Here is a 25,724-nt window from a genome sequence, read left to right as displayed (position 1 = left end):
TTTTTTTCTTTAGGAAAGGATTTTGATTGGGCATTGAAAGACTTACTTGTAGGTTTGGAATTCATATTACAAACTACCTCAGTTTCTTTATCCTTTTGACAATAACTCCTTTGCACATCTACCTGACATCTCTGCTTTACGCACAATATTCATAACATCCTCAAGTGATGAATCTCCATTCACCCATTAACCTTGAATACTGATTACAAACATGTATAACTAATTGGTCCCTAATTAATTCATTTTGTAATGCTCCAAACTTGCAATCAATAGCTATTTTTTTAACTTCAGCTACATAACTATCCACCGATTCATTCTCATTTTGCTTATGTTGAAAACATTTATACCTAGTAATGCCCATACAAACGTTTGGTGTAAAATAAGGGGCGAGATCTTTCAATGCCTCCTCAAAGACATTCATATCTCCTACTACTGAAGTCTTTAACATTTGCTTATACACCCGTAACCCATAAGGACCTAAAGAATGTAGTAAACATTTTTTTTTCTGTTCTGGTGACATGTTGCCCGAATCGTCCACCACAGCAATGTAATTAATAAAATACTCCTTCCATTCCATGCATTTAATAGTTGGTTCAGTACCTGTTGGCCAAAATGCATGTGGTGGACATATGCTGAAATTCTGTGTTGCCATTACTAGAGAATCCCTCTAAACTTAAATTGAAGAACAGTAGTGCCAGTGCCCCATAGAGAAAACAACAGTTATTCAAATGTTAATGTATAAGTACCCACGTAACCGAGTGCAACTAGTTATCCATGGTTTCCATTGTATTCAATAAGGATTATCCCAACAAACAAAGATGGCTGCCAAACACACGTCCCGTTTATTTCACTGGGAATTTGTCCCGTGCTTGTCACATCAATGTGAGGTAAACCAGAAACGTTTGTTTCTGCAGGAAGTAGAAGTATCCAAGTACAGCGCGCGATGAGCCGCTGACAATGCTCGCACGTATTAGAGTTCTCTACACGCCCATATAGCGTTGTCCGCATGCGTTACCAGAGTAACGAATTCGACACGAGGATCCCGCAACAGTAAAGCCACTTTCTCTTCTTTTTTCCTTCTTGATTTCCTTTGACGGTTTCTTCCCTGGTGAATTCACATTAACTGCGCTCAGCCTTCCTGCTGCTCCAATGATTCCCACAGCAGTTGAACGAAACAGGCTGTGAATGTCTGCCACCGTGTCTGAAATACACAGCACGTGTAGATTCTTGACTCCAGACGCTCATCTCCAAATTGTTGTAATTAAATCCAGCAACAATTTGTAGTTAATAACTTTAATGTCTGGAGCCTGTTGGAAACGCGTCTCCTCCAGCCGCTTTCCACCGTTGTTCTCACTCAGTGTTCCATACCGTGCATAGCAACGGTGGACACATTCAATTATAAACACAACAGCGAGGAAAATTAAAATACACATTTTTATTGCCATAGTAGTCTCTGCCACTAAAAGGAACTGCTTTGTGTGTGGATGTGCTCTTGTGAAAGGGCAGAATGCTGTCACTCACACTGGAGGTGGCCAATGGCTTAAGTGATCCGGCCCACTGCCCCACGCTGCATGCTCTGGTGGGAGGAAACAAAATGTGAAAGACTGAGCTAACACCCAGTGTCTGAAGTGGGCTGAACCAGTTGCGATGGAAATGTGAATGACACGATAAGAGACCAGTGGCTTAAGAGAGCTGAATGTTCTCCAGTGCTGTATACTGTGGTGGGTAAATGCAAAATGTGAAGGCCGCAGTCACAGGCCAATGGTTAAGGTAGGTCAACGCCTCTGAGGTGTCAGCCCCCTTCAAGAGGATGGGTGTATTTGCCCCTCCCAAAAAATCCCCGGTGGCCTAGTGGTATGCTTGCTCAGGGAATGCGGTTCCCATCCATGATCCCCTGGCTGGTGGTTTTAGCTTGAAGTCTTTGTGGTAAATAACCTCTGGACGCACAGAGTTTTCATGTAACTCCACGGAATTCTGCCCACCCCTGGTCACAGGAGGGTTCATACCACCATTCACCTGTCCACTAACTGATTGTCCGCCTGGCACAGGTGCCACACGGCAAATAGAGAACCTTTGCCCTTCCTTATCAAAGACAGGACCCACCGGGGATTGTGGAAGTAACCACAGACTGCCTCTGGACAGAGGTGAGGCCTTGCAGCCACCTGGGAGAGGAATGATATAGCACAGAGCAGTCATTGGTGCAGCCTGGACACAGGGAAGAGGTGTACACAGCGGGGGGGGGCTCCATTCAGCAGACACCAGCTGGCTTGGGCAGAGTGGACACTTTCAGATTGTGTTTTTGTGGCTGGAGGTGTCTGGTCAGTTGTGAACAGAGATTTTCTCTTGCAGGAAGATAGAGCCCACACCCAGAATGTCTTGGAAGACTGTGCCTAGCACCTTGACCCCTGCCTGACCTTGAAGCCAATGGAGACTGCAGAGGATGGGTGTGCCTCTTGCACAGCACATGGAAGAGGTGAGCAGCTAAGAGGCATTGTTATAGATGACTTGCAACCGCCTGGTTCATCCTCTTTAGAGACTTGTTAATATGAGTTTACCGTAAACCTATAGGGTAGTCTGTCTTCTAGTTACAAGTTTGCAACATGCAACAGGAGTAGATCTGCTAATATTTGGGTAGTACAGATGGTGAGTGTAGATAGAACAGTGGGGTGGGCCTCACACTTGGATTGTGTCTGCCCTTCCCTCATCTCATGAACCAGTTCTTACCTTCTGCTGGGCGTGCAGCACAGCAGTAGTGCACTTGTAGGCAGGCACATGACATATATGCAGCTGCGGAGGACCACATTATGAGGCAGGCTGCAAGGAGAGAGAGTTTGTGGTACTCCAAGTGATAATCTGTGCGTTCAGTGGCATTGTTTAGCCCTTTAGACAAATCAGTCAGGATTTATAAAGTGTGGCAATTCACCCGTGAGGGTCTCAAGGCGCTGGAGTTGCTAGCTGCTTCGCAGTGCTCTGTTCAATTGGACAGTCATCTCTTGAGTCCTTTTCTGAAATCCTGGGAGTATTCAGTGTTCCTGAATTGCAGGGAAAGGTCATTCCAGACTTTGGCCACCAGGTGAGAGAAGGAGCGTCCTCCGCTGTTGGATCGGCAGATCAGGGGGGTGGTGAGAGGAAGAGGGAGTCAGATTGCAGGTGTCTGGTCGGTTGGTGGAGAGTCATTTGTTTGTTGATGTATGCTGGTCCTTCGTTGTGCGGGCCTTGCAGTAGGGGGTCAGCATCTTCTACTGGCATCTCTTCTGCATCGGGATCCAGTGGAGCTTCTCAAGGTGGGGGGTGATGTGAGTCCGTCTGGGGAGGTCAAGGATGAGTTGTGCTGCTGAGTTTTGTATTGTCTGTAGTCTCTTCAGGAGGTGTGCAGTGATTCCTACATAAGGAGTGTTACCGTGGTGCAGCCTGGTGGTGACACAGGATTGAGTGATGGTCCTTCTGTTGTCGACTGGGAGCCAGCTGAAGATCTTGAGGAGCATGCGTGGGGTGTGGAAGCTGGTGGACAAGACTGCGTTTACCTTTTTCTCCATAGATAACTTGCTGGCCAAGATGATGCCAAGGTTGTGGGTGTGGTCTGTTGGCGCAGGGGAAGGGCCGAGTTCAGCAGGACACTAAGGGCCAGATGTAGCAAAGGATTTTACCCATTCTGTGTCTATGGGAAAAAGTGTTCGTACATATGGCCCTTGGTGTCCTGCAACTTAGCACACTGGAGTCATGTATGGCATGTTCCAGGTTTTAGGAAATAAGGAAGATTCTTAAATAACCTATGGGTACCTTGTTAGAAGACACCAAGACACTGTTCAAATGTTTTTTGTCCACAATGAATGACTTTGTCTCACTTAGAAACCGAGTTCTGTCCTTTGAATAATACTGCTTGCTGCTTTCTGCAGATTATGGGGGTCATTCCGACCCTGGCGGTCCATGACCGCCAGGGCCGGGGACCGCGGAAGCACTGCCAACAGGCTGGCGGTGCTTCCTGGGCCATTCTGACCGCGGCGGTAAAGCCGCGGTCAGAAAAGGGGAACCGGCGGTTTCCCGCCGGTTTTCCCCTGGCCCAGGGAATCCTCCGCCATGGGGATTCCGACCCCCTTCCCGCCATCCCGTTCCAGGCGGTAAAGGATGGCGGGAACGGGTGTCGTGGGGCCCCTGGCATGGGCAGTGCAGGGGCCCCCTAACAGGGCCCCATAATGCTTTGCAGACACTGAAAATCGCGACGGGTGCCACTGCACCCGTCGCACCCCAGCAACTCCGCCGGCTCCATTCGGAGCCGGCTTCATCGTTGCTGGGTCTTTCCCGCTGGGCCGGCGGGTGGCCTTTTGGCGGTCGCCCGCCGGCCCAGCGGGAAAGCCAGAATGACCGCCGGGGTCTTTTGACCGCGGTGCGGTCATTCGGCGGCTACCGCCGCCCGCCGCGGTTGGAATGACCGCCCATGTCTCTAAAACATAGGAGGTTGCATTCAGCAGAACACAAAACCTCTCCGTTTATACTTTCGGTCTTCATGTTATTTAAAAAGCTGCACAGAACATGAAGGGTCTCTTGGCTCCCCTTGGATAAGAGGACCCTGAGAGAAAGGAGGGAATTCTGCCCAGTTCCTGTGTAAAGGTCTCTCTTTATGCTGCTGGTCCCAGCTGTGGTGTAAAACCTGTCTGGTGCAGCCAGGGTCCGGCTTATCTTGTGCTCAGAAGGCGCCCTTCATGTAAATGTTTTTATTCCTGCAAGAGCCAGCATTGCAGATCAGTGCACTGTACTTTCCATACTTTTAATGCAATGTGTCTCACTAGCTGCCAGGTTCGGCATCAGAGCATCACAAGAGACGCAAGGTGTGTGACTCTGCCAGGTTCAGATTCAACACCAGACCATCACAAGAGACACAAGGTGTGTGACTCTGCCAGGTTCAGATTCAACACCAGACCATCACAAGAGACGCAATGTGTGTGACTCTCCCAGGTTCAGATTCGGCATCAGAGCATCACAAGAGACGCAAGGTGTGTGACTGCCAGGTTCAGATTCGGTATCAGAGCATCACAAGAGACACAAGGTGTGTGACTGCCAGGTTCAGATTCGGCATCAGAGCATCAAAAGAGACGCAAGGTGTGTGACTGCCAGGTTTAGATTCAGCATCAGAGCATCACAAGAGATGCAAGGTGTGTGACTCTGCCAGGTTCAGAGTCTGCATCAGAGCAGCACAAGAGACGCAAGGTGTGTGACTGCCAGGTTCAGATTCGGCATCAGAGCATCAGAAGAGATGCAAGGTGTGTGACTCTGCCAGGTTCAGATTCGGCATCAGAGCACCACAAGAGATGCAAGGTGTGCGACTCTGCCAGGTTCAGATTCGGCATCAGAGCATCACAAGAAACGCAAGGTGTGTGACTCTGACAGGTTGAGGTTTGACATCAGAGCATCACAAGAGATGTAAGGTGTGTGACTCTGACAGGTTCAGATTCGACATCACAAGAGGCGCAAGGTGTGTGACTCTGCCAGGTTCAGAATTAGCATCAGAGTATCACAAGAGACGCAAGGTGTGTGACTGCCAGGTTCAGATTCGGCATCACAAGAGACGCAAGGTGTGTCTCTGCCATGTTCAGATTTAGCACCAGAGCATCACAAGAGAGGTAAGGTGTGAGACTGCCAGGCTCAGATTCAGCATCAGAGCATCACAAGAGACGCAAGGTGTGTGACTCCGCCATGTTCAGATTTAGCATCAGAGCATCACAAGAGAGGTAAGGTGGGTGACTCTGCCAGGTTCAGATTTGCCATCACAAGAGACGCAAGGTGTGTGACTCTGCCAGGTTCAGAATTAGCATCAGAGCATCACAAGAGATGCAAGGTGTGTGACTCTGCCAGGTTCAGATTCGGCATCAGAGCATCACAAGAGATGCAAGGTGTGTGTCTCTGCCAGGTTCAGATTTAGCATCAGAGCATCACAAGAGACGCAAGGTGTGTGATCACCAGATTCAGATTCGGCATCAGAGCATCACAAGAGACGCAAGGTGTGTGACTGCCAGGTTCAGATTCGGTATCAGAGCATCACAAGAGACGCAAGGTGTGTGACTGCCAGGTTCAGATTCGGCATCAGAGCATCAAAAGAGACGCAAGGTGTGTGACTGCCAGGTTCAGATTCGGCATCAGAGCATCACAAGAGATGCAAGGTGTGTGACTCTGCCAGGTTCAGAGTCTGCATCAGAGCAGCACAAGAGACGCAAGGTGTGTGACTGCCAGGTTCAGATTCGGCATCAGAGCATCACAAGAGATGCAAGGTGTGTGACTCTGCCAGGTTCAGATTCGGCATCAGAGCACCACAAGAGATGCAAGGTGTGCGACTCTGCCAGGTTCAGATTCGGCATCAGAGCATCACAAGAAACGCAAGGTGTGTGACTCTGACAGGTTGAGGTTTGACATCAGAGCATCACAAGAAACGCAAGGTGTGTGACTCTGACAGGTTCAGATTCGGCATCAGAGCATCACAAGAGATGCAAGGTGTGTGTCTCTGCCAGGTTCAGATTTAGCATCCGAGCATCACAAGAGATGCAAGGTGTGTGACTCTGCCAGGTTCAGATTTAGCATCCGAGCATCACAAGAGATGCAAGGTGTGTGACTCTGCCAGGTTCAGATTCGGCATCAGAGCATCACAAGAGATGCAAGGTGTGTGTCTCTGCCAGGTTCAGATTCGGCATCAGAGCATCACAAGAGATGCAAGGTGTGTGACTCTGCCAGGTTCAGATTTAGCATCCGAGCATCACAAGAGATGCAAGGTGTGTGACTCTGCCAGGTTCAGATCTAGCATCAGAGCATCACAAGAGATGCAAGGTGTGTGACTCTGCCAGGTTCAGATTTAGCATCCGAGCATCACAAGAGATGCAAGGTGTGTGACTCTGCCAGGTTCAGATCTAGCATCAGAGCATCACAAGAGATGCAAGGTGTGTGAATCTGCCAGGTTCAGATTTAGCATCAGAGCATCACAAGAGACGCAAGGTGTGTGACTCTGCCAGGTTCAGATTTAGCATCAGAGCATCACAAGAGACGCAAGGTGTGTGACTCTGCCAGGTTCAGATTCAATCAATCAATCACTTGTTAAGCGCGCTACTCACCCGTTAGGGTTTCATGGGGCTGGGGGGGGGATTGCTACTGTTCGAATAGCCAGGTCTTGAGACGTTTCTTGAAGGTCAGGAGGTCCTGGGTCAGACGTAGGTTGACGGGGACGGAGTTCCAGGTTTTGGCGGCGAGGTGGGAGAAGGATCTGCCGCCGGTTGTGGTATGGTGGATGCGGGGACGGTGGCAAGGGCGAGATTGGCGGAGCGGAGCTGGCGGGCGGGAACGTGGAAGTTGAGACGCTCTTTGAGGTAGGCCTGGTCTGCGTCGTGGAGAGCCTTGCGAGCTTGGATCAGGAGTTTGAAGATGATCCTCTTGTTGACGGGGAGCCAGTGAAGGTCTCTGAGGTGGGCTGAGATGTGTTTGTGGCATGGAAGGTTGAGGATGAGGCGTGCGGAGGCGTTCTGAATGCGCTGAAGTTTCCTCTGGAGCTTGGCCATTGTTCCCGCATAGAATGCATTGCTGTAGTCCAGTCTGCTGCTGACGAGGGCGTGGGTGACCGTTCTTCTGGTTTTGATGGGGATCCATTTGAAGGTCTTGCGAAGCATGCGGAGAGTGTTGAAACATGAGGATGAGATGGCGTTGACTTGCTGGGTCATGTTGAGCGATGAGTCCAATATGAAGCCAAGGTTACGAGCGTGGGTGGTGGGAGTTGGGGCGGCTCCTAGTGTGGCAGGCCACTAGGAATCTTCCCAAGCTGATCGGTTGGAGCCGAGGACGAGGATCTCCGTCTTATCCGAGTTCAGCTTGAGGCGGCTTATCTCCATCCACTTGGCGATGGCATGAAGTCCGTTGGGGAGAATGGTCTTGGCGGTGGCGGGGTCCTTAGTGAGTGGGTCCTGCATAGGAATTATGAGACCTGAATAAGCAGTACGAGACCTGCATAGGCACTCCGACACTCTCATTAAAACTACGAGACCTGCATAGGCACTACGAGACCAGCATAGAAACTACAAGATCTGCATAGAAACTATGAGACCTGAATAAGAAGAGTGGGGATGGAGGCTATAGATTGAGGGAGGTTTAGGGTGAGACAGAGGAGTCAAATCATTAACATTTATAAAACGCGCTACTCACCCGTGCGGGTCTCAAGGCGCTAGGGGGAAGGGGTTACTGCTGCTCGAAGAGCCAGAAGTCTCCGGAATGCGGAGTGGTCCTGGGTGGTCCTGAGGATGGTGGGGAGGGTGTTCCAAGTCTTGGCTGCCAGGTAGGAGAAGGACCTCCCACCCGCTGTGGAGCGGCAGATGCGAGGGACAGCGGCGAGAGCGAGGCTGGTGGAGCGGAGAAGACTGGTGGGAGCGTAGAAGCTGAGGCGACGGTTGAGGTATTCTGGTCCCTTGTTGTGGAGGGCTTTGTGTGCGTGGGTGAGGAGACGGAAGGTGATCCTTTTGCTGACGGGAAGCCAGTGCAGGTGTCTCAGGTGTGCGGAGATGTGGTTGTTGCAGGGTATGTTGAGGATGAGGCGGGCGGGGGCGTTTTGAATTCGTTGCAGACGTTTCTAGTGTTTAGCAGTGGTTCCAGCGTAAAGGGTGTTTCCGTAGTCCAGGCGGCTCGTGACGAGGGCGTGGGTTACGGTCTTTCTGGTGTCAGTGGGGATCCAGCGGAAGATCTTTCAGAGCATGCGGAGGGTGAGGAAGCAGGAGGATGATACGGCGTTGACTTGTTTGGTCATGGTGAAAAGAGGGTCCAAGATGAAGCCGAGGTTGCGTGCGTGGTCTGAGGGGGTTGGTGCGGTGCCCAGGGCCGTGGGCCACCAGGAGTCATCCCAGGCGGTCGGGGTGTTACCGAGGATGAGGACTTCCGTTTTGTCTGAGTTCAGTTTCAGACGGCTGAGTTTCATCCAATCTGCAACGTCCTTCATTCCATCTTGCAGGTTGGTCTTGGCGCTGGTGGGGTCCTTGGTGAGGGAAAGTATCAGTTGAGTGTCGTCGGCGTAGGAGGTGATGATGATGCTGTGTTTGCGTACGATGTCGGCGAGGGAGCTCATGTAGACATTGAAGAGTGTCGGGCTGAGCGAGGAGCCTTGTGGGACGACGCAAATGATCTCGGTGGGGTCTGAGCGAAAAGGTGGAAGGTAGACTCTTTGGGAGCGGTTGGAGAGGAAGGAGGCGATCCAGTCCAGGGCCTGGCCTTGGATCCCTGTGGAGCGGAGGCGGGTGTTTAGGGTGCGGTGACAGACGGTGTCGAAGGCAGCCGAGAGGTCGAGGAGGATGAGGGCGACTGTTTCTCCGTTGTCCATCAGGGTTCTGATGTCGTCTGTGACTGAGATGAGGGCGGTTTCTGTGCTGTGGTTGGCTCGGAATCCGGACTGAGAGGGGTCGAGAAGGTTGTTGTCTTCAAGGAAGTTGGTAAGCTGCTTGTTGACGGTCTTCTCTATGACTTTGGCAGGGAAGGGGAGGAGCGAGATGGGGCAGAAGTTCTTCAGGTCGCTTGGGTCAGCCGTAGGTTTCTTCAGTAGGGCGTTGACTTCAGCGTGTTTCCAGCTCTCGGGTAGGTAGCAGATGAAAACGAGGTATTGATGATGGTCTGGAGGTGCGGGGCGATGATGTTGTCGGCTTCATTGAAGATGTAGTGTGGGCAGGGGTCCGAGGGGGCACCGGAGTGGATGGAGTTCATGGTGGCTTTGGTCTCTTCTGTGTTGATGTGGGACCAGGCGTTGAGGGTGATGGCTGGGGGTGTGGGTTCTGTGGTGGTCGGCTGGGTCTGGTGTCCGAAGCTGTCGTGTAGGTCGGTAATCTTACGATGGAAGAAGGTGGCGAGGGAGTTGCAAAGGTCTTGTGAGGGCGTGATGGCGTTGGCGTTGGGGTTGGAGAGATCTTTTACGATGTTGAAGAGTTCTCTGCTGTTGTGGCTGTTTTTGTCCAGTCTGTCTGTGAAGAAATTCCTTTTGGCTGCGCGGATCAGGTGATGGTGTTCGCGGGTAGCGTTCTTGAGGGCAGTCATGTTGTCTGTGGTGTGGTCCTTACGCCAGGCTTTCTCGAGGGTGCGACAAGTTTTCTTTGATTCCTTAAGGGTGTCAGAGAACCAGAGAGGTTTTTTTGGTGTTGGATTGTCTTGGAGGGCGCCTGAGGGGAGCGAGGTTGTCTGCGCAGTTGGTGATCCAGTTCGTGAGGCTGAGGGCTGCGTCGTTGGGGTTGGCGGAGAAGATGGGTTGGTTGTCGATGAGAGTGGAGAGAAGCTGTTCTTCGTGGATTTTGTTCCACTGTCGACGTAGGATGGGTTGTGTGCGGAGGTGGCTAGTCTTGCGTCGGAAGGTGAAGTGGACACATCTGTGGTCGGTCCAGTGTAGAGCGGAGGCGTGGCTGAAGGATACGTGTTTGCTGGTGGAGAAGATGGGGTCAAGCGTGTGTCCGGCGATGTGGGTGGGGGTGTTCACCAGTTGCTTGAGGCCTAGGTTGGCGAGGTTGTCGAGCAGGGCGGTGGTGTTGGGGTCGTTGTTCTGTTCCAGATGGAAGTTGAGGTCGCCGAGGAGGATGTAGTCCGGCGAGGCGAGGGCGTGCGGGGAGATGAAGTCGGTGATGGAGTCGCTGAAGAGGGCGCGCGGTCCGGGGGGACGGTAGATGAGGGATCCTCTGAGGGTGGTCCTGGGGTCTGTGCGGATCTGGAAGTGCAGGTGTTCGGCGGCGAGGGGGGTGTCTTCGGTCGAGGTGGTGACGTTGATGGAGTCTTTGAAGACGATGGCGATTCCTCCTCCTACTTGGTTGGTGCGGTCTTTCCTGGAAATCTTGTAGCCTTCGGCGATGGCTATGGCGATGTCAGGGGCTGAGGAGGCGTTCATCCAGGTCTCAGGAGGTCCCAGAGTTCAATGGCGTGCTTGTGGACGGATCGTGCGTTGATCAGGATGCATTTGAGGTGGTTGATGGCGCGTGGGCTGGTGGTCGTGGTGGTTTCGTGGTGGAAGGTAAGTTTGCAGGTGTGACATGCGAAGGGTCCGTGGGTACGTTTCGGGTTGGCTTGGAAGCAGGTGCTGGAACGCCCTGGGTTGAGGGCGTGGAGGGTGATGGGGTCGTAGCGGTGCAGCGGGGTTTGGGAGTGCTGAGGGCCAGGGGTCGTGGCGCTGGGTGCGGACGGGTGCAGACGGGCTTGCCTTTGGCACGCCAGCGGCGCGGTCGCGCAGCGGCCGCCATAAGGGGGGGAGGGGTCAGCTGGGGGCGGGGGACGGGAGTGGGGTGACGAATGGGAGCTGGGGGGGGCGGGGGCGTGCAGGAGGTGGCGGCGGGAAAGCGGAGGGATGGGGGACAGGTAGAGGGGAGAAAAGATGGGGGAGGGGGGTTAAGGGTGGCGGGGAGTTTAGGAAGAAAGTTTAGGAGGAAAGTTAGGAAGATAGGGGAGGGGGGTTACAGAGGTGGAGGTGAGTGAGGGTGAGAGATAGAAGATAGGGGGTTACAGAGGTGGAGGTGAGTGAGGATGAGAGCTAGAAGGGTAGAAGGATAGGAAGATAGGGGGGTTACAGAGGAGGTGGCGAGTGAGGGAGAAAGATAGGTAGATAGGGGCGTTACAGAGGGGGTGGCGAGTGAAGGAGGTCAGAGAGACGAGTCAGGAGCAGGAGGGCAGACGCGGGAAGATCCAAGAAGAAGGTGAAAGAAGAAGAGGAGCAGAAGAGAGAAGAGCAGAAGAGAGAAGATCACAGAAGAAGGTAAAGAAGAAGAGGAGCGGAAGATCAGAACAGAGAAGATCACAGAGGAGTGTCTTAGAGAGAGTATTTTTTTCTCTTGTATCGTAGGAGTAAAGTAATAAATATATAGATAAGCCATGTCAGGCGAAGCTCTTTGCCAACTGTAGGAGGCTGGCCTGGCTTGTAGTGGGTACCAAGGGGTACTTACACTCTGTACCAGGTCCAGTTATCCCTTATTAGTGTAGAAGAGGTGTTTCTAGCAGCTTAGGCTGATAGAAGGTAGCTATAGCAGAGCAGCTTAGGCTGAACTAGGAGACATGCAAAGCTCCTACTATACCACTGGTGTCATATGCACAATATCATAAGAAAATACAATACACAGATATACTAAAAATAAAGGTACTTTATTTTTATGACAATATGCCAAAAGTATCTCAGTGAGTACCCTCAGTATGAGGATGCCAAATATACACAAGATATATGTACACAATACCAAAAATATGCAGTAATAGCAAAAGGAAGTAATGCAAGCAATGTAAAGTTACAGTAGATTGCAATAGGAGCACATAGGTATAGGGGCAACACAAACCATATACTCCAAAAGTGGAATGCGAACCACGAATGGACCCCAAACCTATGTGAGCTTGTAGGGGGTCGCTGGGACTGTAAGAAAACAGTGAGGGTTAGAAAAATAGCCCACCCCAAGACCCTGAAAAGTAGGTGTAAAGTGCACCTATATTCCCCAGAGAGCACAGAAGTCGTGATAGGGGAATTCTGCAAGGAAGACCAACACCAGCAAAGCAACCAAAGTGGATTTCCAGACGAGAGTACCTGTGGAACAAGGGGACCAAGTCCAAGAGTCGCGACCAAGTCGAGATTGGGCAGATGCCCAGGAAATGCCAGCTGAGGGTGCAAAGAAGCTGCCACCGGATGGTAGAAGCTGTGGATTCTGCAAGAACGAAGAGGGCTAGAAACTTCCCCTTTGGAGGATGGATGTCCCACGTCGTGAAGAAGCTTGCAGAGGTGTTCCCACGCAGAAAGACCGCAAACAAGCCTTGTTAGCTGCAAGGGTTGCGGTTAGGGTTTTTGGATGCTGCTGTGGCCCAGGAGGGACCAGGATGTCGCCACTTGGATGAGGAGACAGAGGAGGTGCCCAGCAAGTCAGGGAGCCCTCACAGAAGCAGGCAGCACCCTCAGAAGTGCCAGAACAGGCACTACAAAGAGGAGTGAACCGGAGCTCACCTGAAGACACAAAAGGGAGTCCCACGACGCCGGAGGACAACTCAGGAGGTTGTGCACTGCAGGTTAGAGTGCTGGGGACACAGGCTTGGCTGTGCACAAAGGAAATCCTGGAAGAGTGCACAGGAGCCGGAGCAGCTGCAAATCACGTGGTACCCAGTAATGCAGTCTAGCGTGGGGAGGCAAGGACTTACCTCCACCAAACTTGGACTGAAGAGTCACTGGACTGTGGGAGTCACTTGGACAGAGTTGCTGAGTTCCAGGGACCACGCTCGTCGTGCTGAGAGTGGACCCAGAGGGCCAGTGATGCAGTCTTTTGTTGCCTGCGGTTGCAGGGGGAAGATTCCGTCTACCCACGGGAGATTTCTTCAGAGCTCCTGGTGCAAGAAGGAGGCAGGCTACCCCCAGAGCATGCACCACTAGGAAACAGGCGAGAAAGCGGCAGGATCAACGATACAAGGTTGCAGTAGTCATCTTTGCTACTTTGTTGCGGTTTTGCAGGTGTCCTGAGCAGTCAGCGGTCGATCCTTTGGCAGAAGGTGAAGAGAGAGATGCAGAGGAACTCTGATGAGCTCTTGCATTCGTTATCTAAAGAATTCCCCAAAGCAGAGACCCTAAATAGACAGAAAAGGAGGTTTGGCTACCTAGGAAGGAGGATAGGCTAGCAACACAGGTAAGAGCCTATCAGAAGGAGTCTCTGACGTCACCTGCTGGCACTGGCCACTCAGAGCAGTCCAGTGTGCCAGCAGCACCTCTGTTTCCAAGATGGCAGAGGTCTGGAGCACACTGGAGGAGCTCTGGGCACCTCCCCTGGGAGGTGCAGGTCAGGGGAGTGGTCACTCCCCTTTCCTTTGTCCAGTTTCGTGCCAGAGCAGGGCTGGGGGATCCCTGAACCAGTGTAGACTGGCTTATGCAGAGATGGGCACCATCTGTGCCCATCAAAGCATTTCCAGAGGCTGGGGGAGGCTACTCCTCCCCAGCCCTGACACCTTTTTCCAAAGGGAGAGGGTGTAACACCCTCTCTCTGAGGAAGTCTTTTGTTCTGCCTTCCTGGGCCAAGCCTGGCTGTACCCCAGGAGGGCAGAAACCTGTCTGAGGGGTTGGCAGCAGCAGCAGCTGCAGTGAAACCCCGGGAAAGGTAGTTTGGCAGTACCCGGGTCTGTGCTAGAGATTCGCGGGATCATGGAATTGTCTCCCCAATGCCAGAATGGCATTGGGGTGACAATTCCATGATCTTAGACATGTTACATGGCCATGTTCGGAGTTACCATTATGATGCTGTACATAGGTAGTGACCTATGTACAGTGGACGCGTGTAATGGTGTCCCCGCACTCACAAAGTCCGGGGAAATTGCTCTGAACGATGTGGGGGCATCTTGGCTAGTGCCAGGGCGCCTACACACTAAGTAACTTAGCACCCAACCTTTACCAGGTAAAGGTTAGACATATAGGTGACTTATAAGTTACTTAAGTGCAGTGGTAAATGGCTGTGAAATAACGTGGACATTATTTTACTCAGGCTGCAGTGGCAGGCCTGTGTAAGAATTGTCAGAGCTCCCTATGGGTGGCAAAAGAAATGCTGCAGCCCATAGGGATCTCCTGGAACCCCAATACCCTGGGTACCTCAGTACCACATACTAGGGAATTATAAGGGTGTTCCAGTATGCCAATGTGAATTGGTAAAATTGGTCACTAGCCTGTTAGTGACAATTTGTAAAGAGAGAGCATAACCATCGAGGTTCTGGTTAGCAGAGCCTCAGTGAGACAGTTAGGCATCACACAGGGAACACATATAGGCCACAAACCTATGAGCACTGGGGTCCTGACTAGCAGGGTCCCAGTGACACATAACAAACACACTGAAAACATAGGGTTTTCACTATGAGCACTGGGCCCTGGCTAGCAGGATCCCAGTGAGACAGTGAAAACACCCTGACATACACTCACAAACAGGCCAAAAGTGGGGGTAACAAGGCTAGAAAGAGGCTACTTTCTCACACCAACTGACAAGACCACGGAATATGTGCACAGAAGCCAGCTCGGTGCCACTACGATAGGTCTTGAGGGAATGGATCTTCCACTGAAATCCCTTGACCCCAAGCTCTGAACTGTTCTTTACTGGTGCACGAGGAGATGGGAATGTTCACAGTCGGTCCCAGTGCAAATGGAGATTGCAAAGTCCAGCGCTAGCCCAGTGTCTCAGGACACTCTCTTGACTAGGGTTGGATGGCGGCGGCATGACCAGGTAAGAGTGATCTGTCAAATATTTAAAGAGGAGTCCATAGACCGTGTGGGTGGTGTCTATTGTCCATCTGGGCAGTGCTGCAAATATCTCAGACACTGAAATGGGTTTTTAGAATTAGGGGTAGGTTATGGGTAGAACATCCAGGACACGTTTTGCCAGCACCAATGGGAGGGTAGAAACCTCTTTCCATCCATTCAATTTTGGTAAGCTCTTTTTGGCATCTGAAGTCTTAGTGGCGATAATCAGAATATGGGCATGATTTAGATCTTGACAGAGGGCAATACTCTGTCGCAAATGTAACAGATATCCCGTTTGCCTATTACTATCCCATCATTTCCTTTGGAGATCGGAATACGGTGGACGGGATATCCGTCATGTTTGTGACAGAGGATTTCATCTGCCGAGATCTCAATCATGCCCTATGTGACTGGTCGGCATCAGCCTCCCCGCATCCTGGGGTATCAATGGAGGGTGTAGGTCATGCTAGGGTATTTTTGATACAAGACAATTGGAATGTGCCAGGATGTGATAAACCTGTCTGATGTGTGCAGCTTCATCAATGCCTTGTCTGTTGGTTTCCATGATGGAACGTCATGGACAGGGACCCACCCCATGATATACATTCCCTGGACCACTGTAAGCGCCCTCATGTGTTTGTCATTGCTGCTCCCCCCAAAGGATGTCCTGCTGCTGGTGTTTTGTGTTGCTGGTAGTTTTTTTTGCTAAATCCGAATTTTGTTTGTGCCAGAGCTCTTCAAAGGCAACGATTTGGTGAATACATCTACAAAGAGAGCAAATTTTGTGGTACACAAGGACCTGAGTGTATGCAGAAGTTACATGGTCACATGCGTGTTGTACCTGTAGGAATCTTGTGTTACTCTTAAGTAAATGTGTTGATATTTTGCTACTACACAGCAGTTGTGCCACCCAGAGGTATGGCTTGTGTGTCCTCAACAAGTCTCCTGGACTGTATTGTGTGTAATGAGGTCTTACATGTTACAAAACCTCTGATTCTAAAAGTACTGCTTCATGCAGCTGCGGGAGTAGAGAGCTGTCTCCCTGAATAAATATCTATTTAATGTATTTTTGCATTACGTCTTTAAACCCTGCTTGTTTACAGGCTGTTCTGCCTAACCCAAAGGAATATGTGATAGCTTTTTGTTTAGACTGACTTGTGGCATGCGGAATACACACCATATCTATTCTAGATACATATCTTACATAAGGTTTGCCAGATCTAGCAGCAGCCAGGGCTAGAGGGCAGCCTGGCTGGGGAGGTGGGTTCAGCACTTCCCTTAAAGGGTGGTGTCATCTTGTGTCAGTGGGAGGTCATTCGAAGTTTAGGTTTCTCCACCCAGTCTATGTGGTGGTGTAAGAAAGAGGCTGACAGGTGGAGATTCGCTTCAGAGGCAGCAAGGAGTAGAATAGGAAATAATTTGGATAGTGAAGTAGGACATGTCGAACTTGCATACCAGCTGAATTGATGGAGTACATAGTCACTGGTCCCTGTGCATGATTCTCTCAGCCAGTCCTTTGTTCTGTTCTTTGGACCTGTTGGCGGCGGCCTGGGTGGTTGTCAAGGAGGTCCAAGCAGAGATCCTTGGTGTGGACCATGCTTCTCCAACAAGTAGCTTGTGAGCTACTGGTAGTCCTCCAGCTAGCAGCAAGTGCCTCTCAGCCTACTGAATTAAAACTGATTTCTTGGATAAATGAATGTATGTATGACAAAACTGTGTATTCAAGACAAAAGTTTGTCTGGTTTCAGACCTCATAAGCTGATGTTTGGAAAAAAATGGCTGACTTTCCAAAATATATTTAAATCTGATTTTTGGGTGATAAATAATGCGGGGAGACTTATTTCTAATATTCCTATTTTTGTGCCAGGGACATTGCAGCCGTCACTGTTTTGTACACACATATAGAGGCGTTCTAAGTTGACAAAGATTTTTTCTTTTTTAGATTACTGCTAGTACCCCTGCCATATGCACTGAGGTGATCACTGCTAGTGAACTAGTATGATCACTAGTGTAATCTTGTCTGATGTGGTCTTAAGTACCACTCTAATAATGTTAGTAGCTGAGGATAATTTTCATTGAACATAAGTTGCTCTTATTACACAGAAGTTTGGAGACCCCTGGTTTAGATGTGCTCAGTGTTGGACAGGTTCTGATGATGGGAGGAGGCTCAAGTAGTTGACTGTTGGAGAAAACACCTCTTCTGATCACATTTATTCAAAAGGACATTCTGAAGTCACAGTTCTTGTGCATCAGGGTAACAAGTGCGGTGTCTGATGATGAATGATGCAAGATGGAAGGTGCCAAGGAGGAGATTCGAGAATGTGCCTCCGCACTAAAATCAGGGTGGTACCTCGGATTAGTCCCAATTTTGAATAATCTGTGTAGTGATGTCCAGGGCTATTGCAGAGACTCATGGGGCAATGCCGACATTGGAAGGAGGAACCTTTCTGGCTGCAGTGGGAGATGGACAAGTGTAGAAATTGCAAGGCAATGTTGTTTATTCTCTGCTTCAAATATAGTGAAAAAACAAACCTCACCGTTCAAATTCCAAGACAACCCTACTGCCCTGAGCATCGCTCATACATGTAAATGCTGTAAAGTCAAAGATTCTAAAACTATCATTGGGAATATAGTCGGATCCACATATATATGAGCCTGGCTAATAATGTCATTTATTAAAATGCACTTAAATAAATGTAACACATCCACCCCTTTCAATAATAAAAATACAGTAAGGAAATGGAGGAGGAGGGATTAAAACAAAACCTTGAGTCTAACAGAAGGTCTTCTTAACCTAGCATTTTGCTTCACCTTGGAGGCCACACTATGATCACCCAGAGTTTGATTTACTCCATCATTAGGCAAAGCCCAGCACTCATGATACTCCATATGCACATCCTGCCTGGGGCAAACATGTCAATACCATCCTGGCTATAACTCATACTCCTGGTACCACCGCAGCATTGTCATTCTCCAGTTCATCAATACCGATTTGTCATGCCTACGTTTGGCCACCCATTTCAAATTCCACACTCATCCACCCTCTGTCATATGTTTAACTTTCCCTGCCTTTATTGACCTTCTAAGCTTTAGTACACACTTGCTAACAAGGTCAGTTTACATATTCTCACGTAATCCTCCACCAACACTTGTTTTCTCACCATAGCTTTCCTTGCACTTGTTTTGTTTGTAATCTCCTTAAAATGGCTCGCTTCTCTTTAATAACATGATGGGACTGTGACGAGTGATTCAATACATCCACAATTTGTATCCTGATGAAAAACCTCCAATCCAGACTATTCATGAATGCCCAGTTAAGATTGTCCTTGATAAGCTGTTAAATCGCTCCACTTGTCCATTTGCCTGTGCGGCATACAATGCTGTTCTTATGAGGTATGCCGCGCCCTTTCAACAAGTTTTTCATTTCACCTGAAGTACACCATTATTTGTAGCCAGAAACTCCTGATACCCTTCTCTGACAAAATATCCATGAAAACCTTAGTTTAGCTTTAGTAGAAGCTTCCAAGCTGCCAGGCTTTCAGTTTGCTTATGTGGGACATTAGTATGTTTGCAGTGTGCCTATGTATGTCATATGCATGTTTTACGTGACACTTTATCACAAGCTGAGTGAAGAAATGTACCCTATGTTTTATTGTTAACTACTTACATGCTAAGAGCTCTCCCAATGGTGATATTTGATTTCAGATCCAATATTCTGTCTCTCAAGGGTTTCATGAAGTCTTTCCTTCATCACATTCAGATACGCTGTCTCCTCCATCATTCTCAAATACTTTGGGGGTCATTCTGACCCTGGCGGTCGGTGATAAAGCGGCGGCCAACCCGCCAACAGGCCGGCGGACAAAAAAATGCAATTCTGACCCTGGCGGAAACCGCCAAAACAGCCCGCCACATTAACACTCCGACCGCCACGGCGGAACAAACAAACAGCGCGGCGGTCACCGCCAACAGCCAGGCGGCAGACAATGTACCGCCCACCCTATCACGACCCACCAATCCGCCACCATTTCCGGGGCGGGAGCCCCGCCGATAAAAACACGGCGGAAACAGACATTTCCAATGGAAAACGCTCACCTCGAGACACTCCACGCGGAATCCGGACAGCATGGAACCCGAATTGAACATCATACCTGCTCTCGTCTACCTGCTCATCTACCACGAGTACGAACTCCGGCGCAGACGTCAACGGTGAGTACTGCACCTACGACACACGGGAGGGGGGAGGAAGAAAGGTTACGGGCATACACATATGCGACCCCCCCAATATGTACACACCAATGCAGAGCAGGAAGTCACAGTGACACCACACAAAGACCCTTTAAAAATACAATGACACAACCAAATTTGGAATAAATTTTCATGTACAAAAAAGCACCTGGAAATAATTGAGCAACCGTGAAAAATATTTACAAAAACCAAAAAGATATACACATCAGTGTATCACTGAAGTAACAAGTCCTGCACATCCTACGAATCTAACATGTCCGTGGGCCAAGGTTCTGCGAAACAAGGGCAAAGCCCACACACGAGACCTGAGTCCTTTGGAGAGAACACTGCAGGGGCATCTGATGTCAAAACTACAGGCACCTCAGGGGGAAGGGAAGGGGGGGCCACCACAGCCACATGAGTCCACGACGCCAGATCCACGAGGAGCCACAATGCCCACTGTACCATCCTTGGGAGTGCAAAGCCACAGTCTCTCAAGTCTCTGCAGTGTGTGGGTTGCCCACTGGACCATCCTGGGGAGTGCAAAGCCACAGTCTCTCAATGTCTCTACAGTGGGTAGGTTGCCCACTGTACCATCCTGGGGAGTGCAAAGCCACAGTCTCTCAATGTCTCTACAGTGGGTGGGTTGCCCACTGTACCATCCTGGGGAGTGCAAAGCCACAGTCTCTCAATGTCTCTACAGTGGGTGGATTGCCCACTGGACCATCCTGGGGAGTGCAAAGCCACAGTCTCTCAAGTCTCTACAGTGGGTGGATTGCCCACTGTGCCATCCTGGGGAGTGCAAAGCCACAGTCTCTCAGGTGGATTACAGAGTCCACTGGTCAAGGAGGAGGCATGGTGGGCACAGTGAACCATAAACAGTGCCTGAGACGGCGGGACCCAGCGCAGCGGTGCATGACATGGCGATGTCAAGCGGAGCGGTGCTTGAGAGGAAGGGCCCAGCGGAGCGGTGCTTGACAGGAAGGGCCCAGCGGAGCGGTGCTTGAGACGGCGGGGCCCTGTTCAGCGGTACCTGTCTTCACGGCGGGGCCCTGTTCAGCGGTGCTCTTCTGCACGGCGGGGCCCTGTTCAGCGGTACCTGTCTTCACGGCGGGGCCCTGTTCAGCGGTACCTGTCTTCACGGCGGGGCCCTGTTCAGCGGTACCTGTCTTCACGGCGGGGCCCTGTTCAGCGGTACCTGTCTTCACGGCGGGGCCCTGTTCAGCGGTACCTGTCTTCACGGCGGGGCCCTGTTCAGCGGTACCTGTCTTCACGGCGGGGCCCTGTTCAGCGGTACCTGTCTTCACGGCGGGGCCCTGTTCAGCGGTGCTCTTCTGCACGGAGGGGCCCTGTTCAGCGGGACCTGTCTTCACGGCGGGGCCCTGTTCAGCGGTACCTGTCTTCACGGCGGGGCCCTGTTCAGCGGTGCTCTTGCAGTATGTCAAGGGAGTCATACCTGGCCTGGACACCCTGCTCACTCGCCCTCCGACCGTGCTGTGTCAGGCCCCTTCGGGGAGTGAGTCCTGGGCCCTTTGGTGTCGTCCCTTGCAGCCGGGATGGGGCTTGTGGGGCCCTCCTGCTCCGCGCTCCTGGTGGTTGTCCTCTCCGCCCTGCTGTCCTTCCGCTCCTTAGATGGGGCTCTCGGGCCCTTGCCTCCCCTGGCTGCTGTGGCCGGTGAAGTGGCCGGAGTCACCTCCTTGGGGGCATCCGTCTCTGTCCGCTCACGGCGGCCCTTCAATTTCCGGGTCCTCTTGCCTGGGGGGGGGCTGGCTGTCCCCTTGCTGCTCACCGAAGTGTTACTGCCGCCAAAGGGTGGACTCCACATGCCATGCACCACTTGCACTGTAGAAGTTGGGCTGGTGGTGGCTGAGGTGCCCTTGGGACTTTTCCCAGTTGGAGGGGGTGGGTCGGGGGAGGGAAAGAGGTCAAAACTGGAGAGGTAATTTTTCTTGGGACCAAGGTAAGGGGTAGGAGTAGTGGTGAGAGAAGTGGAGGAAGAGGATGTGGTTGTATGAGAGCCAGGTGTGCTGTCCTTGGGTGCAGGTGACTGGGACGTAGGCTGTGGTGAGGTGGTTGGCTGTTGTTTGGGTGTCTGCCTGCGTTTATGTGTCTTGGAAGAGGGGGTGACAGACACAGTGGGAGAGGACACAGGGGACGTGTAAATGCCAGTGGGGGTGGTGACTGCAGGTGTGCGGACTGTAGTGGAGGGTTTGCTGGTGGTGGAAGAACTGGCTGATGTTGGGGTGCATGCAGGTGTGAGTGTAGACGTCACAGGGAGGGAGGAGGGAGACGAGGAGGACGGGGACACAGAGGTGGTAGTGACTGTTGATATGTCTGCATCTGTGTGTTGCTTGGGTGAATGCTTGTGTTTTCTGTGGTGCTTATGTTTGGATGAGCTGGCCTTGGGTGTTGAGGTGTGTGCAGGCTGGTCTGATGGTGTGGATGGGATAGGTTGAGGTACAGGAGACAGAGAAAGGGTGGAGGCAGATAGAAGAGGGAGACTGGAGACAGGGACAATGGCTGCCGTCAGTGCTGAGGCCAGAGCAGTGAACGCTCGTTGATGGGCAGCCTGACCCGAATGAATGCCCTCCAGGTAGTCATTGCTCCGATGCACCTCCCTTTCCACCCCCTGGATGGCATTCAGAAGGGTAGTCTGCCCAACAATGACCGTCCTCACCAGGTCAATGAGCTCCGCACTGAGGGCAGCAGGGGTAACAGAGGCAGGGGCTGAGGTGCCTGGGGCGAAGGAGACGCGCGCCTTCCTGGCCGAGCGGCCACGGAGCGAAGACTGAGGGGCTGCTGGGAGGGCGGTGCTGGTGCGCTGGGTGGCGGCTGTACCTGTTGTTGCGGGGGGCACAGATGGTGCCGCCACCGCTAGGGAGCTCCCAAACGAGGACGTGTCCGTGTCGCTGGTGTCTCCACCGGCCCCCGTTGTGGTGCTCCCCTCGCCCTCCGGATCACTGGTCTCCTCGGTGTCTGTGTCAGTGCCCACCGGGGCCTGGTGACCTGCAGCTCCCTCCTGCTCCGACGCCAAATCTCCTCCGCCTGATGATGCTAAAACACAAGAAGACAAAGATTTAGGGTGGGGGGAGAAATGAAACAAAGTTGAGTGCATGCCTTAGCAATACCCTTTGCGGAGAGGACAGACACAGGTGCCTCGTGCACTAAGTCGCGAACTTGGGGTACACTACTCAGTACTTCTGACTAGGCAAACAGGTCTAGGGACAACACACGCGCACATGTGTGATGCTGGAGCATGGGTAGCTGCACTTGGCACCCTACAGAGGTGGGGGGCGGGGGCACAGGGCCATGCCTAAGGGAGCGGACTACACTACAGAGAGCGCCCTGGCCTAATGTCACCCACAGCCCTCCTCCCCCACCCAGACGCCTCCAATGCGCATACAGATAGGAGAATGTGCGGATACTCACCCCCTTGTGTCTGCTGTGCTGTCCTCAAGCGCCCATCCAAATTAGGGTAGGCCACCGCCAGGATCCGGGACATCAGGGGGGTCATGGTGCGACTGGCACCCCTCCTAGGTCGTGAGGCCATCCCCAGCAGTGTTTCTGCGGTCTTCCTCGTTCCGCGGCGGATGTCCTCCCACCTCTTGCGGCAGTGGGTGCCCCGTCTGTTGTAGACCCCCAAGTTCCGGACTTCCTTGGCGATGGCACGCCAAATATCGATTTTCTGGTGGGCGCTCACCTGTTTGACATGTACAGGGTGGGAAAGAGAAACCGTCACATTATCTGCATGTTTGGAGTACATGCCCCCCCCTCCCCAACCTTGTCATGGTTCCCATTCTCTCATCTGTTGTGCGTTGCACTCCTCATTCCCTCCACACCCCACCAACTTACATCCCCCCCCCTCCACACAGGCATAACCCATTCAATGTGCACTGAGTGTACTCACCTGTTGGTCTGGAGGACCGTAGAGTAGCGCATACTGGGGGAGGACCCCGTCCACGAGCTTCTCCAACTCTTCTGAACTGAAGGCGGGGGCCCTTTCACCAGTAGCAGCAGCCATTGTCACTTCCAGACCGAGTTCACAGCAGCACTTGCAGTATAGGTCCTCTCCTGTGGATGATCAGGTCTCGAATGATTGAGCAGATAGAAAATGGCGGTCACGCCCGCGGCGGTCATGCCCGCGGCGGTGCGTACCGCGGCGGTGCGTCCCGCGACCGCCGGCGCACATCGTCATTGGCTCCTGAAACCCATAGGCTTCAATGTTAACCAATGCGTCTTCGCACAGCGGTCTTCGACCGCCTACCGCCACGGTGTGCCCCGCCAGCGCAGTGACCTCACATCCCATTGTCCCACTTCACAGGTCAGGCATCGGCCATTTCAAGGGCCCACATGGCTTAATTTCTAATGCGTCACACAGGCCTAGGCCTTGCAATGGCACACATACAAACATATCAAACCATACATTTACCTGTACTGTGCAAGCTGTGTTGTACGTACCTGGGAGTGGATTGACTCTGTACTCCATATTCTCCTTCCTAGGCACCGTCCGCTGGGACTAGCGATGAGAAGGAGGAATCCTCGCGTGTACCGGCCGCTGGTGGACCTGTCCACAATGGAAGAACGCAACATAATACTACGATACCGACTTGACCGAGCCTCCATCCATGAACTGTGTGCCCAGCTGGAGCTAGCCCTGATGTCCCCCATCCGCCAACCCACAGGAATTCCCCCTCTAGTGAAGGTTCTGTCTGTCCTCCATTTCTTTGCAACTGGCTCATTCCAGACAACAGTGGCCATGTCATCTGGGATGTCTCAGCCTATGTTTTCCAAGATCTTATCCAGAGTGTTGTCTGCCCTGATGAAACTCATGCGGAGCTACATCATTTTCCCAGAGGAGGGTGATTTGCCTACAGTGAAAGCTGATTTCTATGCCCTTGGACACATCCCCAACATCATTGGTGCAATTGATGGGACCCATGTGGCTTTAGTCCCCCCAAATGACGATGAACAGGTGTACAGGAACAGGAAGAATTACCATTCAATGAATATCCAGGTGGTCTGTTTGGCTGACCAGTACATCTCCCATGTAAATGCCAAGTTCCCAGGGTCAGTGCATGACGCGTATGTTATGCGAAATAGCAGCATTCCCTATGTGATGGAACAGCTACAGAGACAGAGTGTGTGGCTAATAGGTGACTCTGGTTACCCCAACCTGCCGTAGCTATTGACCCCAGTGAGGAATCCCAGGACCAGGGCAGAGGAACGGTACAATGAGGCCCATGGGCGTACTAGGAGGGTGATTGAGCGAACCTTTGGGCTCCTGAAGGCCAGGTTTAGGTGCCTGCATATGACAGGTGGATCCCTAATGTACTCACCAAAGAAGGTGTGCCATATCATCGTGGCGTGCTGTATGCTCCACAACCTGGCTTTGCGACGCCAGGTGCCTTTCCTGCAGGAGGATGGTCCAGATGGTGGTGTTGTAGAAGCCGTGGAGCCTGTGGAGAGTGAAGAGGAGGAAGACTCTGAGGACGACACAGACAATAGGGACAGAGTGATACAACAGTATTTCCAGTAACACACAGGTAAGAATCACCCACGCCATTTCACAATTGCTTATAGCCTCCTGCATCTGTACTTTCTGTAGTTCCCCACAGATGTTTTTCATTAATTTTTGCCTTTCCCTTTCCTTCTCAGTGCTGTCTGACTCAGTACCTGACTTCTGCTTGGTTCGCCCATGAAATACAGCGTATTGACATTGGTATGTTGTCATGACTAATTGACAGAACAGAAATTGAACAGTAATATGTAATACATTTGTTAATAATACAGCATGACTCAAAACAGATTTGTGTGCAAAATGTGATTTATTTACAGTGCTAGATATCGGTACATGTGATTCTAAGGGTGATGGGCGGGGGTGGAGGAATATCCATGGCAGAGTCCAGTTCTCAGTCTCACAGGTGCATTGTTATTTTGCCTGGGGAAGGATGGAGCATAGGCAGTTCATGGTTGGACAGGGTGGCAATGTGGGACAGTGGGAAGAGTTCAGGGGGTATGTCCTGCTGGCGGGGGTCTTGACATCCTACTCTGTCTTTTTCTTTGGTCTCAGGCTCCTCTTACGGGGTGGTTGTTCTTCAGCAGGAGGTGGGGTTCTGGGGGGCTGTCGAGGTGTTGGGACCTCCTGTCCACTAGCGCCGGCGGTGGTGGTAGGCTGTTCTTGGTCCGGGCTAGTGACAGGGGCCCTGTGTGGTGCACCATGGTCCCGCAACGCGTCCTCTATCCTGTGGAGGGCCAGGACGATGGTCCCCATTGCGGTCCCGATGATTCT

The 25,724-nt window shown here is 51.7% G+C and overlaps 1 protein-coding gene across 3 annotated transcripts in view; it reads left to right on the top strand.

Moving 5' to 3' along the window:
* Positions 1 to 25,724, top strand: part of HAO2 (hydroxyacid oxidase 2) — a 257,628-nt gene that overhangs the window by 97,787 nt on the left and 134,117 nt on the right. Inside the window, exon 2 of one of the 3 annotated variants that reach the window (XM_069202998.1) lies at positions 2,350 to 2,473. The exons of the other annotated variants lie outside the window; for them this stretch is intronic. Within the exon in view, the coding sequence (XP_069059099.1) occupies positions 2,425 to 2,473 (49 nt within the window). The 5' untranslated portion in view covers positions 2,350 to 2,424. The remainder of the gene's footprint in view (positions 1 to 2,349; positions 2,474 to 25,724) is intronic. 3 annotated transcript variants of the gene reach the window in all.

The sequence above is a fragment of the Pleurodeles waltl genome, chromosome 8 (genome assembly GCF_031143425.1).
Source record: "Pleurodeles waltl isolate 20211129_DDA chromosome 8, aPleWal1.hap1.20221129, whole genome shotgun sequence".
Taxonomy (NCBI): domain Eukaryota; kingdom Metazoa; phylum Chordata; class Amphibia; order Caudata; family Salamandridae; genus Pleurodeles; species Pleurodeles waltl.
This window is presented reverse-complemented; position numbering and strand designations above follow the sequence as displayed.